Source organism: Mesoplodon mirus (genome assembly GCF_964341445.2).
Source record: "Mesoplodon mirus genome assembly, chromosome: 4".
NCBI classification, from domain to species: Eukaryota; Metazoa; Chordata; class Mammalia; order Artiodactyla; family Ziphiidae; genus Mesoplodon; species Mesoplodon mirus.
The window spans coordinates 75,565,443-75,582,211 of NC_138979.1; the positions used below are offsets into that span (position 1 = coordinate 75,565,443).

The 16,769-nt window shown below is 39.9% G+C and overlaps 1 protein-coding gene across 1 annotated transcript in view; it reads left to right on the forward strand.

Moving 5' to 3' along the window:
* Window positions 1-16,769, forward strand: part of LOC309802504 (protein FAM169B-like) — a gene marked incomplete at its 3' end in the record, with an annotated part of 84,909 nt that overhangs the window by 6,047 nt on the left and 62,093 nt on the right. Inside the window, 1 exon segment of the mRNA XM_082618106.1 lies at window positions 15,645-15,778. Coding sequence (XP_082474232.1) covers window positions 15,645-15,778 — 134 coding nt within the window.

A 16,769-nucleotide genomic window follows, 5' to 3' on the forward strand; every position in this document is an offset into this window, starting at 1 on the left:
TTACCCTTCCGCCTCCCCCCGTCCTCAAGCCCGTTCTCTATGTCTGCATTTTTATTCCTGTCCTGCCCCTAGGTTCTTCAGAGCCATGTTTGTTTGTTTTTTTTTGTTTTTTTTTAGATTGCATATATATGTGTTAGCATACGGTATTTGTTTTTCTCTTTCTGACTTACTTCACTCTGTATGACAGACTCTAGGTCCATCCACCTCACTACAAATAACTCAGTTTCGTTTCTTTTTATGGCTGAGTAATATTCCATTGTATATATGTGCCACATCTTCTTTATCCATTCATCCGATGATGGACACTTAGGTTGCTTCCATCTCCTGGCTATTGTAAATAGAGCTGCAATGAACATTTTGGAACATGACTCTTTTTGAATTATGGTTTTCTCAGGGTATATGCCCAGTAGTGGGATTACTGGGTCGTATGGTAGTTCTATTTTTAGTTTTCTAAGGAACCTCCATGCTGTTCTCCATAGTGGCTGTATCAATTTACATTCCCACCAACAGTGCGAGAGGGTTCCCTTTTCTCCACACCCTCTCCAGCATTTATTGTTTGTAGATTTTTTGATGATGGCCATCCTGACTGGTGTGAGGTGATACCTCATTGTAGTTTTGACTTGCATTTCTCTACTGATTAGTGATGTTGAGCATCCTTTCATGTGTTTGTTGGCAATCTGTATATCTTCTTTGGAGAAATGTCTATTTAGGTCTTCTGCCCATTTTTGGATTGGGTTGTTTGCTTTTTTGATATTGAGCTGCATGAGCTGCTTGTATATTTTGGAGATTAATCCTTTGTCCGTTGCTTCTTTGGCAAATATTTTCTCCCATTCTGAGGTTTTTCCCATTCTTTTCATCTTGTTTATGGTTTCCTTTGCTGTGCAAAAGATTTTAAGTTTCATTAGGTCCCATTTCTTTATTTTTGTTTTTATTTCCATTTGTCTAGGAGGTGGGTCAAAAAGGATTTTACTGTGATTTATGTCATGGAGTGTTCTGCCTATGTTTTCTTCTAAGAGTTTTATAGTGTCTGGACTTACATTTAGGTCTTTAATCCATTTTGAGTTTATTTTTGTGTATGGTGTTAGCAGGTGTTCTAATTTCGTTCTTTTACATGTAGCTGTCTAGTTTTCCCAGCACCACTTATTGAAGAAGCTGTCTTTTCTCCATTGTATATTCTTGCCTCCTTCATCAAAGATAAGGTGACCATATGTGTGTGGGTTTATCTCTGAGCTTTCTATCCTGTTCCATTGATCTATATTTCTGTTTTTGTGCCAGTACCATACTGTCTCGATTACTGTAGCTTTGTAATATAGTCTGAAGTCAGGAATCCTGATTCCTCCTGCTCTGTTTTTCTGTCTCAAGATGGGTTTGGCTATTCGAGGTCTTTTGTGGTTCCAAACAAATTGTGAAATTTGACAAATATGCTTTTAATCATAAGAATTAAATATGAATATTGACAGATCATCTTGTTTTCATTTTTTGCCTTTTTAAAAATTGAGATTTCCCCCACCCTGGCCCTAATTCCATTTTTTTCTCTCTCCTATTTTGAAATTTAATATCTATATTTCTATTTTTTTAGGGGCTAACTTAGACATTTTAATGTGCATGTTAATTCTAATTAATTCTGAAATTAATCAGTTTTAAACTTTCTCTGGAATCATATACGGGCCTTGAAATGCCTTCACTCAAATTACTTCCTTCCCAATTTCTGTGCTGTGTGTTATGTAGCACCTTAGTTCTGTTATGATTTTTTTTTTAAATCTCCTTAAATTACAAGTTTTTGTTTTGTATGGTCGGCATTGGCTTGGGTTTTATACACATGTTTCTCATTTTCTTTGCTCCCATTCCTTCTTCTTCTTTTTTTCTTTAAAATACATTTAGTTATTTAATTTTTGGCTGTGTTGGGTCTTCATTGCTGTGTGTGGGCTTTCTTTAGTTGCGGCAAGCGGGGGCTACTCTTTGTTGCAGTGTGTGGGCTTCTCATTTACGGTGGCTTCTCTTTGTTGTGGAGCACAGGCTCTAGGTACGTGGACTGCAGTAGTTGTGGCACGCAGGCTCAGTAGTTGTGGCTCATGGGCTCTAGAGCGCAGGCTCAGTAGTTGTGGCACACGGGCTTAGTTGCTCCGTGGCATGTGGGATCTTCCCAGACCAGGGCTCGAACCCATGTCCCCTGCATTGGCAGGCAGATTCTTAACGACTGAGCCTTGAGGGAAGTCCCTCCCATTCCTTCTTGACTGATTTCTGCTTGAGGTCAATTTCCTTTCCCTTGATAATAGGCATCCTTTAGAAATAACTTTAGGGAGGATCTGCTAGTAGTAAACTCAGGTTTTGTTTTTCTAAAATGTTTTTTATTTCACCCACATTGTTGGAAATTAGTTCTGCTGGATGGAGGGTGAAAGTTATTTTCCTTTCGCACTTTAAAAATGTTCTTCCATTGTCTCCTGGCTTCCATAGTTGCTGTTGAGAAGGCAGCTGTCAATGAAGCTGTCCTTCTATTGGGAGGATGTGCCTTTCCCTTCTGGCTGCTTTCATGGTCATCTTTTTGTATTGGGTTGGTGAAAAGGGTCATTCAGTGTTTTCCGTACAATGGCTCTAGTAGCGCTTAGTTGGCTTTAACTTCATTTGAAACAATTTTGTTAGATTGTATTGTGACAGCCGTCATATCAGCATGCATTTAAAAAAACTTATCAATATTCGTGAATTTTTGTATAGCCATTTTAATATCGAAGATGGAAGAAAAAAGCAACATTTTCAGCATATTATGCTTTATTATTTCAAGAAAGGTAAAAAAGCAACTGAAACACAAAAAAATATTTGTGCAATGTATGGAGAAGGTGCTGTGACTGATTGAACGTGTCAAAAGTGGTTGGTGAAGTTTCGTGCTGGAAATTTCTCACTGGATGATGCTCCACAGTCGGGTAGATCAATTGAAGTCGATAGTGATCAAATCGAGCCATTAATTAAGAACAATCAACATTATACCATGCTGGGAGTTAGCTTACATACTCAAAATATCCAAATCAAGCATTGAAAATCATTTGCACCAGCCTGGTTATGTTAATGGCTTTGATGTTTGGGTTCCACATAAGTTAAGCGGAAAAAAACCTTCTTGACAGTATTTCCATATGTGATTCTCTACTTAAATGTAACGAAAGCATTCCGGTTTTTAAAACAAATTGTGACGGGCGATGAAAAGTGGATACTGTACAATAACGTGGAATGGAAGAGACTGTGGGGCAAGCGAAATGAACCACCATCAACCACACCAAAGGTCGGTCTTCATCCAAAGAAGATGATGTTGTGTATATGGTGGGATTGGAAGGGAGTCCTCTATTATGAGCTCCTTCTGGAAAACCAAATGATGGATTCCAACAAGTACTGCTCCCAAGTAGACCAACTGAAATCAGCACTCGATGAAAAGCATATGGAATTAGTCAAAAGAAAATGCATAATCTTCCATCAGGACAACGCAAGACCACATGTTTCTTTGATGACCAGGCAAAAACTGTTACAGCTTGGCTGGGAAGTTCTGATTCATCTGCTGTGTTCACCAGACACTGCACCTTTAGATTTCCATTTATTTCGGTTTTTACAAAATTCTCTTAATGGAAAAAGTTTCAGTTCCCTGGAAGACTGTAAAAGGCACCTGGAACAGTTCTTTGCTCAAAAAGATAAAAAATTTTGGGAAGTTGGAATTATGAAGTTGCCTGAAAAATGGCAGCAGGTAGTGGAACAAAACGGTGTTTAGGTTGTTCAATATATTTCTTGGTGAAAATGAAAAATGTGTCTTTTATTTTTACTTAAAAACTGAAGGAACTTTTTGGCCAACCCAATGTTTGTTGTTTTGCAGCTTGACCACAGTGTGTTTAGGAGGGGAGTTTTCTTTATTTTTCTTCCTTTGGGGTTGGTTGGGATCCCAAAGTCAGAGGGCAGGTATCTTTCATTAATCCGGGAAAAATTTCAAACAAATTTCATCAAATCTTGACTCTTCCTTACTATTTTTTCTCCTTCTGGAACTTCAGTTACATTGTTGGTAGACCTTATCATTCTATTCTCCATCTCTCTTAACCTGCCTTTCATGTTTTACACTTGTTCTGTCTTTCTATGCTGCATTTCTGGGTAATTTCTTCAGATATATTTTCTGTTCATTGGCTATTTCAGACATAAATTTCTAGAAGCTCTACTTTCTTTCCCTCTAGAATGTTATGGGACAATTTAGAAAATCTTGGCCCTTTATATTCCCTATTTAAAGTTCTTTAAACATATTTCATATCTCTATCTTCTGTATTAGATAATTTCAATATCTGCAGTCTTTATGGGTCTGAGTCTATAGTTTGTGCTCTTTTGTGGCAGTTTATTTCATCATATGTTAGAGATTTTTGAAATCAGGTCTGAATGACCCCAAAGCTCTTTCCCTCGTGCCCAAACCTCACTCTCTATGTGGCCTGATGTTGGGGGGGTCTGATGAGGTGGCATCATTTTGTGGGTGCTTCATCTGTGTTTTTATACTGGTTCAGTTTGTAATACCTCAAGGGAAATAGTATTTTTGAATAATGTACATCTTATTCTTCTGTTGGCAGGTTCATCAGTTTCCCCCTTTGGAAAGAGCTAGGATCTTAACAGAAATTAGACTGTTTCCAATGTTAGTTTATAAATGTCACAATATGAAAGCTACTAGTTGAATTTCATTGACTTATATGAAGTGGACGGGTTAAAGTAGAAAGTCAGCTTGGCCCCTCACCTCACACATCCATCTAGCAGCAGGTTCTGCCATGTCCACTGCTAACATCTAGCTCAAGCCTGCCATCTCCTTCTCATCATCTAAACTGCCATCATTAGTCTAAGCCATCATCATCACTTGACTCAACCTGCACTGCCCCTGGTTCGGATTCCTGCTGCAGTGTGATCTGGAGGAGGCAGCAAACACACACTCCAGTTATCATGCCCCACTGGGGACCCTTCAGCATCCTCCTACTGCATTCTTCTTGAAACCTGAAGTCGGAACTTGGCCAGCGTCCTATTACTCTAGCCCCTGTCTGCCTGCTTCCTGTGACCTTGCTCTTCTCCCCTTGGCCAGCCATGCTGCAGGCACACTGGCCACCCTTGAGCGCTTGGACTCCCTCCGCTCCTTTCTTCCTCTTGCAGGGGCTGTTCCTTCAGTCTGGGTGGCTCTTGATCTTGCTCTGCATGAGGCGAACATTTTATTCTTCAGTCCTTCTGCTTAAAGGTTACCTCCTTAGAGAGACCTTCGCTGGTCATCCTGTCCTGTCTCCCACCTCCCTTGTCACTCGCCTCCCTCCATGCCATGGGGGTATTAACTGTTTTTATGTCTCCCGCCCAGGTGGTAAGTTCTATAAGAGCAGAGGCCACTTCTGCTTTTTCACCACTGTATCGACTAGCACTTAGCACAGTGTCTGGCAATAGTAGGAAAGTTCCTAAATGATGACCATGATTGTTTTATATTATACGTTTATAAAATAGCTTTATAGCAGAAAGTTTTTTCAAACCTTTGCTGTGGTGTTGGTATTGAATGTGATCAGGGTCTGATTAGACCTCTTTCCAGGACCGTAGGGTATCAGGAAGACCTTTGTCTAAGCTAAGGTCACCCTTGGGCAGGGACCCTGGGAGCAGGTATCATAGAAACCTCAGGGTATTACTACTGCTACCACCACCACCACTACTACAGTACTGTTACTACTATTATTATATTTTACTGTTACTACTATTATTATATTTTACTGTTACTACTATTATTATATTTTACTGTTACTACTATTATTATATTTTACTGTTACTACTATTATTATATTTTACTGTTACTACTATTATTATATTTTACTGTTACTACTATTATTATATTTTACTGTTACTACTATTATTATATTTTACTGTTACTACTATTATTATATTTTACCGTTACTACTATTATTATATTTTACCGTTACTACTATTATTATATTTTACTGTTACTACTATTATTATATTTTACTGTTACTACTATTATTATATTTTACCGTTACTACTATTATTATATTTTACCTTTACTACTATTATTATATTTTACTGTTACTACTATTATTATATTTTACTGTTACTACTATTATTATATTTTACTGTTACTACTATTATTATATTTTACTGTTACTACTATTATTATATTTTACTGTTACTACTATTATTATATTTTACTGTTACTACTATTATTATATTTTACTGTTACTACTATTATTATATTTTACTGTTACTACTATTATTATATTTTACTGTTACTACTATTATTATATTTTACTGTTACTACTATTATTATATTTTACCTTTACTACTATTATTATATTTTACCGTTACTACTATTATTATATTTTACCGTTACTACTATTATTATATTTTACTGTTACTACTATTATTATATTTTACTGTTACTACTATTATTATATTTTACTGTTACTACTATTATTATATTTTACTGTTACTACTATTATTATATTTTACTGTTACTACTATTATTATATTTTACTGTTACTACTATTATTATATTTTACTGTTACTACTATTATTATATTTTACCGTTACTACTATTATTATATTTTACCTTTACTACTATTATTATATTTTACCGTTACTACTATTATTATATTTTACTGTTACTACTATTATTATATTTTACTGTTACTACTATTATTATATTTTACTGTTACTACTATTATTATATTTTACTGTTACTACTATTATTATATTTTACTGTTACTACTATTATTATATTTTACTGTTACTACTATTATTATATTTTACTGTTACTACTATTATTATATTTTACTGTTACTACTATTATTATATTTTACTGTTACTACTATTATTATATTTTACTGTTACTACTATTATTATATTTTACCTTTACTACTATTATTATATTTTACTGTTACTACTATTATTATATTTTACTGTTACTACTATTATTATATTTTACTGTTACTACTATTATTATATTTTACTGTTACTACTATTATTATATTTTACTGTTACTACTATTATTATATTTTACTGTTACTACTATTATTATATTTTACTGTTACTACTATTATTATATTTTACTGTTACTACTATTATTATATTTTACTGTTACTACTATTATTATATTTTACTGTTACTACTATTATTATATTTTACCTTTACTACTATTATTATATTTTACCGTTACTACTATTATTATATTTTACCGTTACTACTATTATTATATTTTACTGTTACTACTATTATTATATTTTACCTTTACTACTATTATTATATTTTACTGTTACTACTATTATTATATTTTACCGTTACTACTATTATTATATTTTACCGTTACTACTATTATTATATTTTACCGTTACTACTATTATTATATTTTACTGTTACTACTATTATTATATTTTACTGTTACTACTATTATTATATTTTACTGTTACTACTATTATTATATTTTACTGTTACTACTATTATTATATTTTACTGTTACTACTATTATTATATTTTACTGTTACTACTATTATTATATTTTACTGTTACTACTATTATTATATTTTACCTTTACTACTATTATTATATTTTACTGTTACTACTATTATTATATTTTACTGTTACTACTATTATTATATTTTACTGTTACTACTATTATTATATTTTACTGTTACTACTATTATTATATTTTACTGTTACTACTATTATTATATTTTACTGTTACTACTATTATTATATTTAAAAATATATATATCATATTTTTTAAAAAGTAGTTTTTTTCCCCCAAGCCTTAAACAACAATGCACACTCAGTCTGTCCTCTTTCCACTGCCGCCACCTCCCAGCTTCTGCCTCTTTCTTGGGAGTGTGGCTCAGATGGACAGTGGGCAGAGGTGGCATCATTGCCCTGTGATGCAGGTGCTATGATGAATCCTGTGTAGGTAGCCCATTTAGACCACATCAGCCTCGCCACTTACCTCTTCGTGAATTCATGTCATTCTAATTCTTACAAGCTTTTAAACTAGTTGTTAAAAGTTATTAATATGTGGGCAAAAGAGTTAATAGACATTTCTCCAAAGACACACAAATGGCCAGTAAGCACGTGAAAAGATGCTGAACATCACCAACCATTAGGGAAATACAAATCAAAACCACAGTGAGATACCACGTCACATCCATTTGGATGGCTGTTATCAGAAAAAGCAGAAAATGACAAGTGTTGGGTGAGAATATGGAGAAATTGGAACCTTTGTGCATTGCTGGTGTAAAATGGTGCAGCCACTGTGGGGTACGGCAATTCTTCAGAAAATAAAACATAGAACTACTGTATGATCCAGCAATTCCACTTCTGGGTATATCCCCAAAAGATTTGAAAGCGGGGACTAGAAGAGATATTTCTAGATCTATATTCATGGCAGCATTATTCACAATAGCCAAAAGGTGGAAGCAATCCAAGTGAACGTCAACAGATGAATGGATAAGCAAAATGGGGTGTATGTATATATATAACGGAGTATTATTTAGCCGTAAAAAGGCAGGTATTTTAAACAGTACTATACTGAGCACTAGCTGCCTTTTGGTGCTGGTACACAATGTGTGGTCCTTGACACAATATAAATTAGTAAGTGCACAAATTGGTGAAAGCACTTCTGGAAATCTCAAAATCTGGGTTTGAATCTCAGCCCCATTACTAAGTTTCCATTTTTGAGAATGTTTCCACTTCTGAAAAATGGGGTCAGTTCTTTGTTCTTTCTTGACTTCAAAGGGTTGAGGAAGTGTGACAGCCCTTTTGTTATCTGGAAAATACTGTACAAATGTAAGGTATAAAAGGGTACATTTTAATGTGAGAACATATCACTATTATTCTAATGCTTTCTCTCCCAACTAGTACTTGAGAAACTTTGTTTATCCACAGAAGGCAGAATGTTAACTTCCTTTTATATGTCTTCAATTTAAAACTGGGCTGGTACTAACGTGGATGCAAATATTTCTATTTGGCAGGTACTTCTTCATCTACTTTTCAGTTTTACACAGAAGAGACCAGTGCCCTTATAAAATGTAGCTTTCTCAACACATTTCCAGATATTGGGAAGTAACTACACTTTCCCTAAGCGACTCATTGTCTAGGTTTAAGGTAATCCCATTCTCCTCCATTCATTCTCCACGTGGGGTAGTCCGGGTGATGAGGCTGAGTGCTTAAACAGGGGGCACCAGCTTAATCTAGAATTGGGTCATGGAGACTGAGGACTAGTCTACTTTCAGCTCTCCTTGTTGCTTTGCACAGGGCTGAGCATGCCAGATAGAGACCTACTTTTTGTCCTCTTTAGAAATATTATTGTTAGCACTGTAATAGATGGACATATAGGGATGTGATTTCTGGATGAAAGTTTATAAAGTCCATTAACAACCACAGTTTTGGGGTAAGTTCTGAGAAATGTTATTCTGTGACTAATGGGTAAAACATTATGGTGATGAGTTATTTTTCTTCCTCTCGTGTGCTGTGTGGTTTAGGGCTCTGCTTCCTTGCTGGCCAACTGCCCCCCCCCCACCCCGCCCAGCCTTTTCCCACCAGCTTCAGGACCACCACATCTTGTGGTGGTGGTACTGACACTGGGATTTGATATTTTTACAAGTTCCTGGTCAGTTAAATTCAGGATACAAAGAGTCAGGCTCTCCATGTTCTCCTGAGTATGTGCCAAAGCTCTCTTCCTTCTGGTAAAGGTTAGACAAATAGGGCACTGTAATGATGACCACATGGGATGGAGGAGCTCAAGTTCAGGGGCAAGGCAGGCCTGAGCTTCCTGCAGCTGTATCAGATGAGGACCCCTCTTCTGTTACCATTCATGAGGAAGCAGACATTTGAGATGCTATTTCTTCCTGTCTGCCCCAAATAGGGCTCCACATTTGTCCCCAAATGTGACACCTCTTTGAATGCAAAAGGAACAGTATGTTTCAGACCCACTTCATATCCTTTTGAATGATTCAGGGGGAAAAATAGTTTAATCTTTGTATCATTTGCCTAAGGGTAAGATGCACCAATGCTCAGATTATGAGACCTTCATATTAAAAGCAATTAGGATTACATAAATCTTTGTGTGGGTGGCACACAAAGTCATCTGCATATTTTACCATCTTAGATTTGGGACAAGTGATTTATTCTCAGCCAAGGCAATGACAAGTTGCAAGTTGGCCGGTACTAAATCTGTGATAACAGAGCAACAGGCTCCCTGTCAGTTACCAGTAATGAAACCTACCCTGCCACCACCTGCAGACCTCTCCCAGCGCTTCCTCCGTTCCCTGACAACTTTGCTCATCTGCTCAGAAATTCTAACATTTTCTACATTCTGTCTTCCAACATTTTTTTCAATTCTTTGCTAAGAATATTTTGGCAATCAGATGCTCTTCAAAAACCAACAAAAATATCCAAGTGTGTATTTGCTTCACCTTCTGTTCTCTTCTCCTCTATGTGGAGGATTGTTCTGCTGACACCACGGCCCCCTTGCCTGTGGTCCTTGAGCTCCAGGTATTTGCATATTTGCTATCTGTCTGATAGTGATGGGTCCTCTTACCCTGACATTATGTCAAAGCACTCTTCTCTAAGATATTGTTTGTCATCTGTCCATCAGTGTTCTCAGACGGGGGTCCCTAGTTAAATAAGTTTGGGAAGTAAATGCTGGATTAATCAAATCTCATTGCTGCAGGGTTTCTAAATGTCCAGATTGCTGATAGGCACACACAACCCCCAGCAGTGAGCTCTCAGCATCACAGCAGGTCCCCTTTTCCAAACTTGCTGGCCTCAGAAAGCTCCTTCCACAGCAAATCTTGTGAAGCTAGTGTTCCACAGAATATATGTGTGAAAATGCATGAAACAAGGGAAGTCAGGAACGTAGGATTCTTTGGCCCTCTTAAAAAAAAACTAAATGTAATCATACTTTAAGAGTAGTTCTCAGTTTTAAGGCATCCTGTGGTGAATGCTTTGGAGGGTCAGGATGAAGTTTGCATTTGTGAATACTGAATTTTCTTAAAGCAGGCAGCTTTGAAGTGCATGCCTCTCTGGAAGCCAGGGACCCTGATGAATTCCTGGTGCTGAATTCTGAGCCATTGAGGTGGCATTTGGAAATCTTCTCCCTTTAGGCACTACCCTACCACCGTGGGTGTGCAAAACACCTGGGTTCAGACACTTCTTGTTTGATGCCCTCTCTCTGGTTAGAAACTAGGCTCCAAGCTCTCTGCTAAGCTCAGAATTAGGCACTTAACCCCCCTCAGCATATTTCTTATATAATAAGGATTCCTTCTTCTAATAATTTCCTTTTAGAAGCAAATTATTTTGTGAAGAAAACAACCAGATAGCTTATGTGAAAAAGAAAAGCAAAAATAAAAAAATTCTGTACGCTGGAAACTCAAGATTTGGTACAAAGATCCTGAATGATTTCAGCGTTTTCCCTGGAACAATGCTTTAAGATAGACCTCTGCTTTTGTTTTTCGGGTGACCACAACCAACTTATGCTTAAAGTGAATTCTTAAAATCGGGGTTCGTTGGGGGATTTCAATTTCTTTACTGTCTGCAATGAATTATCATTTCAACTGTGTGCCGTTTCTCATAAAAGCATTTTGCATTGTACTGAAAAGATTACATTCTTTTGGCTTTGGAAAAATATTTCCTGTTGGGTTCAAACCATTAAAGCCTGTTAACATTTCACATCTGGAAGCTCCTGCCCGAGTCTGCCTTCCATCAGCAGCTCGGCGGCCAGGCTGGTCTCCGGCGCGTGCAGAAGACGCCCCAGACTTGTTTACTTCCCGAGGGCCCCTCTGCAAGGCCCAAATGTGCCCTTGTGGTTGGCGGGTGGGCGGGGGCGGGGCTTCCTTCCTCCCTGCAATGGAGGCGGGGTCTTGTGTGTGTGTGTGTCTGTGTCTGTGTGTCTGTGTGTGTGTGTGTCCGTCCTGGGTTGGGGAAGCATTGGATGCCGCCTCCCCTCTCCTGCCTTAAGCAGCTCCCTTTTTTTTTTCACTCCCACCCAGTTTTCCAGAAAGCTAACCCAAACATTTTCCGTGTAAGGAGTCTGCCCGAACTTTTCTGATGGGGCAGTTTCCCCAGAGAGAAGAGAAGGAATTAAAACCCCAAAGGCTGGAGCAGCCTCCTCCTGTCCCCGGCCAGCTTGGGGGGCCCTTTCCCTGGGGTGCAGGGGTCTGGCTCAGCTGAAAGGTTTTAAAAGGGAACCTTTAAGAGATCTTTGGAAATTCCTTTTCGTGGAGGGTTAATTTATCCCCAGAGGCAGGCCTGATGCAGCCCCCATGCTCACGCTATCGGGCTGATGGATTCTGCTGGGCTTCTGTTGAGAAGACCCCCAGGGACCCGCCCCTGGGCTGCAAGGCAGGAGAGCCCTGAGGGGCCAGGGTGCCCTGGGAATACTGTCTGTCAGGTTCTTTGAGGGGCTCTCACAGCTCCAGCAGCATATGCGGCCAGGGAAATGATTTCATGGTGTACAAGAAGCAAAATACGTTCACTGCATTTCTCCTGACCACACTCAGCCAGAGCCAATGCCAGGCAAGCTGTGGCAGTCTCTGGGGGAACCAGGCAGAGGCCCCTAGGCCCAGTGGTCTTGGGTGAGGTACCCCACCCTGTGCCCCTCCGCAAAACGTGGACGATTACGCTATCCTTCCAGTCCCCTGTCAGCAGAGGTCTCAGCTGTGTGTGTGTGTGTGTGTGTGTGTGTGTGTGGTCATTGATAAGGCTTGTCAGTCAGCCCTCAACCTCACTGGAGCGGACAGAAGGCTTGCCTCTGGCAAACATCTCTCCCAAGACACAGGGCCAGCGCCAGAGAGTAAAAGTCCAGGTGGGATCTTTACTTGCTCCGTAAGACTGCATTCCTGGGGGTGTCTGGAGAAAGGTAGCTATTGAAGTTGCTTTCATGGGAGAATCAAGCAGCATGAGTCAGGTGCCCTAGGGCTGAAGCAGCCCACTTCCCAGTATGTTTTTCTTAATTTATTTGAACGTGCACTGAATCTTTTTTCATACCTGTGGGAAGCCACTAGACCAACTGGATGAATAGCAGTTTGAACAGAGAGCTCAGCTAAACAGCCACCCACATTTCCGAAGTGCTCAGGATGAGAAAGGCATAGGGAGAGGCCTTTGTTGGCGAGGGGTGTTGGGGCCAGGAGAGGAGAGAACAAGCACCCAGTGTGCCTGGAGGGAGTCTTCACATTCCTGGTGGGGTGAGGCTGCCTCACCTGCTGACCAATGTGAAAGGCCTAGTTCAGGTGTGTGAGGCCCTGCAGCCCAGGGGAAGTGGCCAAGGTGTATCAATCCCCATCCTAAGCCAAGCTGGATTCGAACACGGGACTCAATAACCCACAGAGCCCTTGCCTTTTGGGGCTCCAGGAAGGCCGTCGGGTGTGCTAGAGTTTGAGATGGGCCTTGAAGATGGCAAGGCAGAAGGAGCTGGACAGTAGGGGTGCTGCAGAGGAAGGGGGCAGGGGATTGTAAAGGGCCTTCGAGGCTTGGTAGAGGAGACTGTCTGGATGGGGTCACTAACATCATCTGAGTGTTTTACACGTTCTGAAATCAGATGGACCTTCATGCCCTGGTGTTGCCATTGACTAGCCAAATGGTCTCCTCTTCAGGCCTCAGTTTTCTCCTCTGTAAATTGGAGTTAGGCTGGACTCAGTGAAATACAAGGTGTGGAGCGCTCAGCAACCTGCTGGCACCTGGGGCCACGGTATAGCTACAGTATTTTTATTGGTGGCAGGTGGAGGAAGGATGGGTGGAAAGGGGTGAGGCCAGAGGTTATTGTGAGATGCTGAGGCCTTGAACTGAGAGCGTCAGGACGATTGGAGGTAGGTGATGCAGGCTGAGGGTTTGGTGGCAGGTTTGAAGTGGTTCCTGAGCAAGGAACAATCTGGCTTGGCTTGGATCCATTGGCTTTGAGCTGTATGCCTGGAGGGCCCAGTAAGGAGTAGGGAGGGCATAGAGGTTCAGCTTGAGGGCTGTGTCTGATCAGTTGCTGGGGGCTTCCTGGCCCATCACAGTGAGAAGGAGCCTGGGCTTCCTTGAATGTGTGTGTATAGAGAGAAAACACCCATGCACACACACACCATAAGTGTGTGCCTTGAACAGCAGAATATCCCTGCTACCTAGAGGCACAACCTTGTTTAGAAAGAGACCCCCGAGTTCATCATTGACTGTTCATTGTCACTGAATGGACTGTTAATTTTTCATGTCTTTATTTGAAACATTTTAATCAGTGCATTTATAGTTGTAATTTTTTGGTATGCATTTCACACTCAAATACTTAAAAAATTGAATAGCGGGAGAGTGTATTTACTCGTCTCTTTGCCACTCTGTGTGTGCTGGTGACGTTTTCACCATGAAAAGTCAGGGGCAGGGGGAGGGGCTCATGCAGGACTGAGGCCTAGTCCACCCCTGCTCTTGACATCCTCTGTTTTCTATGAGCACTGCCCCCAATCAACAGCAGTAAAATTCGTCATAGGCAAGCTTGGTGAACTGGAGACATGAAACTTTTTGCTGCTAAGAGCAGTCTCCGTTCCCTCAAAAGTGGCTGCAGAAGGAATGGAGATTCTGAGAAAAAGTAGGAAGCTGTTATTTCAGTGGGTGTTTATGCGCAGGCTTATCTTCCTTGAGGAGGCAGAGGAGGAGGAGGAGGAGGGGGGAGGAGGAGGGGGAAGGAGGTGGGAGGAGGGGAGGAGGGGGGAGGAGGGGGAGGAGGGGAGGAGGGGGAGGGGGAGGAGGAGGAGAGGAAGAAGAAGAAGAAGAAGAAGACAGCCGCTTTGGCACCCTTCCCACCATAAGAGGCCCAGAAATGCATCAGAGGAGGGGACCATGGAAGGGCAGAAGCTACAGAGCCCCCTCCCACTCAGGGATGTGCCAGCCAGAGATGAGCCAGCATCTCAAGGGAAAACTAACTGCCATTTCCAAGCTGAATTGGATGCTCTAAATTTGTATGATTATTCGAGGATATAATTTTCCTCTAAAAGTGTGGTGATAAGAAAGAGACGCTGAGTAGAGCTGGGAGATAACTTGCAAATTAATCTGTACAATAGTCTATCTGTGAATGGCCATGTCGGTTTACACATGTAGTTTTATAGTTCATACTAACTAGTACGTTTAAACTCTCTTACAATAAAGCAGTCCAATTAAAGGAGAAGAATTGACAAATCTTAACTTCGTGGCAAATGTAAGCTGGCAAACTAAAAACTCAGGCTGGATTTTGTCAAAGTTAGCAAGGTTCTAAGCAGCTGGGGTCAGCTCTCAGGGTACCTGTTTGTACATGTGGCTGTGGTGGAGGACACTACTAGAAAATACTTGGGAAACCATTTGATAGTTAGGGGGTATGAAAGGAAGTTTCTGCAGTGGTCTAAGAGGGTTCACATTGAACCTCATGTCTCACAAGGAGACCTCATGTCTCCTTGGGGTTGGTGCCAACCCCACCATCAGGAATGTCTTCTATTTTCTTTTGGTTCCTGCTGCTACACTGCTCTTTTCTTTTTCACTTAAAAAAAAAATAGGTGAACAGAATTTTTAAAGCAAGTTTCAATTGGCTGCTTTTTTCTTTTCATATTCAAGAAATAAGTGACTTTTATTTCAATGAGAGAGGAAAGCTCATGTCATTTCTTGCCTTCTTTTTCCCCTAGCAGGCATTTACCCAGTGGATATTTTGGAAGATGACCCTGCTGGGCATCAGGAAGCGGCTCTGGCTTACTGTGACACTCTTGGAGAGGGAGCATGGCCCTCACCAGAGGTTTTCTCTCTTCCCACTGGGGAGCAGGTATGTGTGATCTTCCTCATTGGTGGAGAGTTCTGTACAATCTAAGTTATTAAAAAGGCGAATGTTAGTGAAAGAGTATTACAGATTAAAAAAAAATCCTTCTGGAGTGAATACTAGAATAATTCCACTTTGAGAAGCAAAAGGAATCCTGGATTGGGATTCTGAGGTCTTGAGGATAAGTCCAGTTCTATAAAGCAGTCAGCCAAATAGCCTACTGTGAATCCCATGCCTACCACTTAATAGCTGTGTGACCTTGAGCAAGTGTCTTTACCTCTCTGCTCTTGCTATTCTCATCTCAGAAGTTGGGACAATAACAGTGCTTACTTCATATTGTTGTTATGAGGATTAAATGAGATGCTGTGTGTGTTGCCTGACTGGCCTCAGTTTTCCCATTTGTAAATGAGGGGATTGACTGGCCTTTAGTCTCTAAGGTTTGACTTAGTCCTAAAAGTTTCTGACTTGGAATGAAGTTATATCAATTACGATTTTTAGCAATGATAAGATTGAATTTTGAATATGGACTGGGAGAAAACAGAAATGAAAACTATTTGTTAGGACAGTGGGATTGTGGGTGAAATTTAATAATTGTGTTATTTTTAAGGCCTTCCCCCATCCCCTGAAGTAAATAAAAAGAATATGTGCGTCTTGGGCTGTACCTAAATTGGTTACCTTATTTTCAGATTTGAGGCTGATCTGTTGAAAGAGGCAAAATTTTCTTGTTTTATACGAATAAGATTTCACTCATAACAGAAATCGTTGCTCTCTGGCAGGCAAAGTTGGTTGAGGAAGACAGGGTTTTATTTTGCTGTATTGAAGTTGTTCCAGAGTTAATTAAAACAATGGCTTGTACAGTTCATATAGTGTGGCTTCCTTGAGATTTTGGAGATGCTAGTTTGTAATTAACTCCTGGAAGAATCCAGCTCCCATGGGTGATTCCTTATTGTTGATCTGCCGAGGGAGGTGGCTGTACTCCCACGCTTTCAGCGCCCCC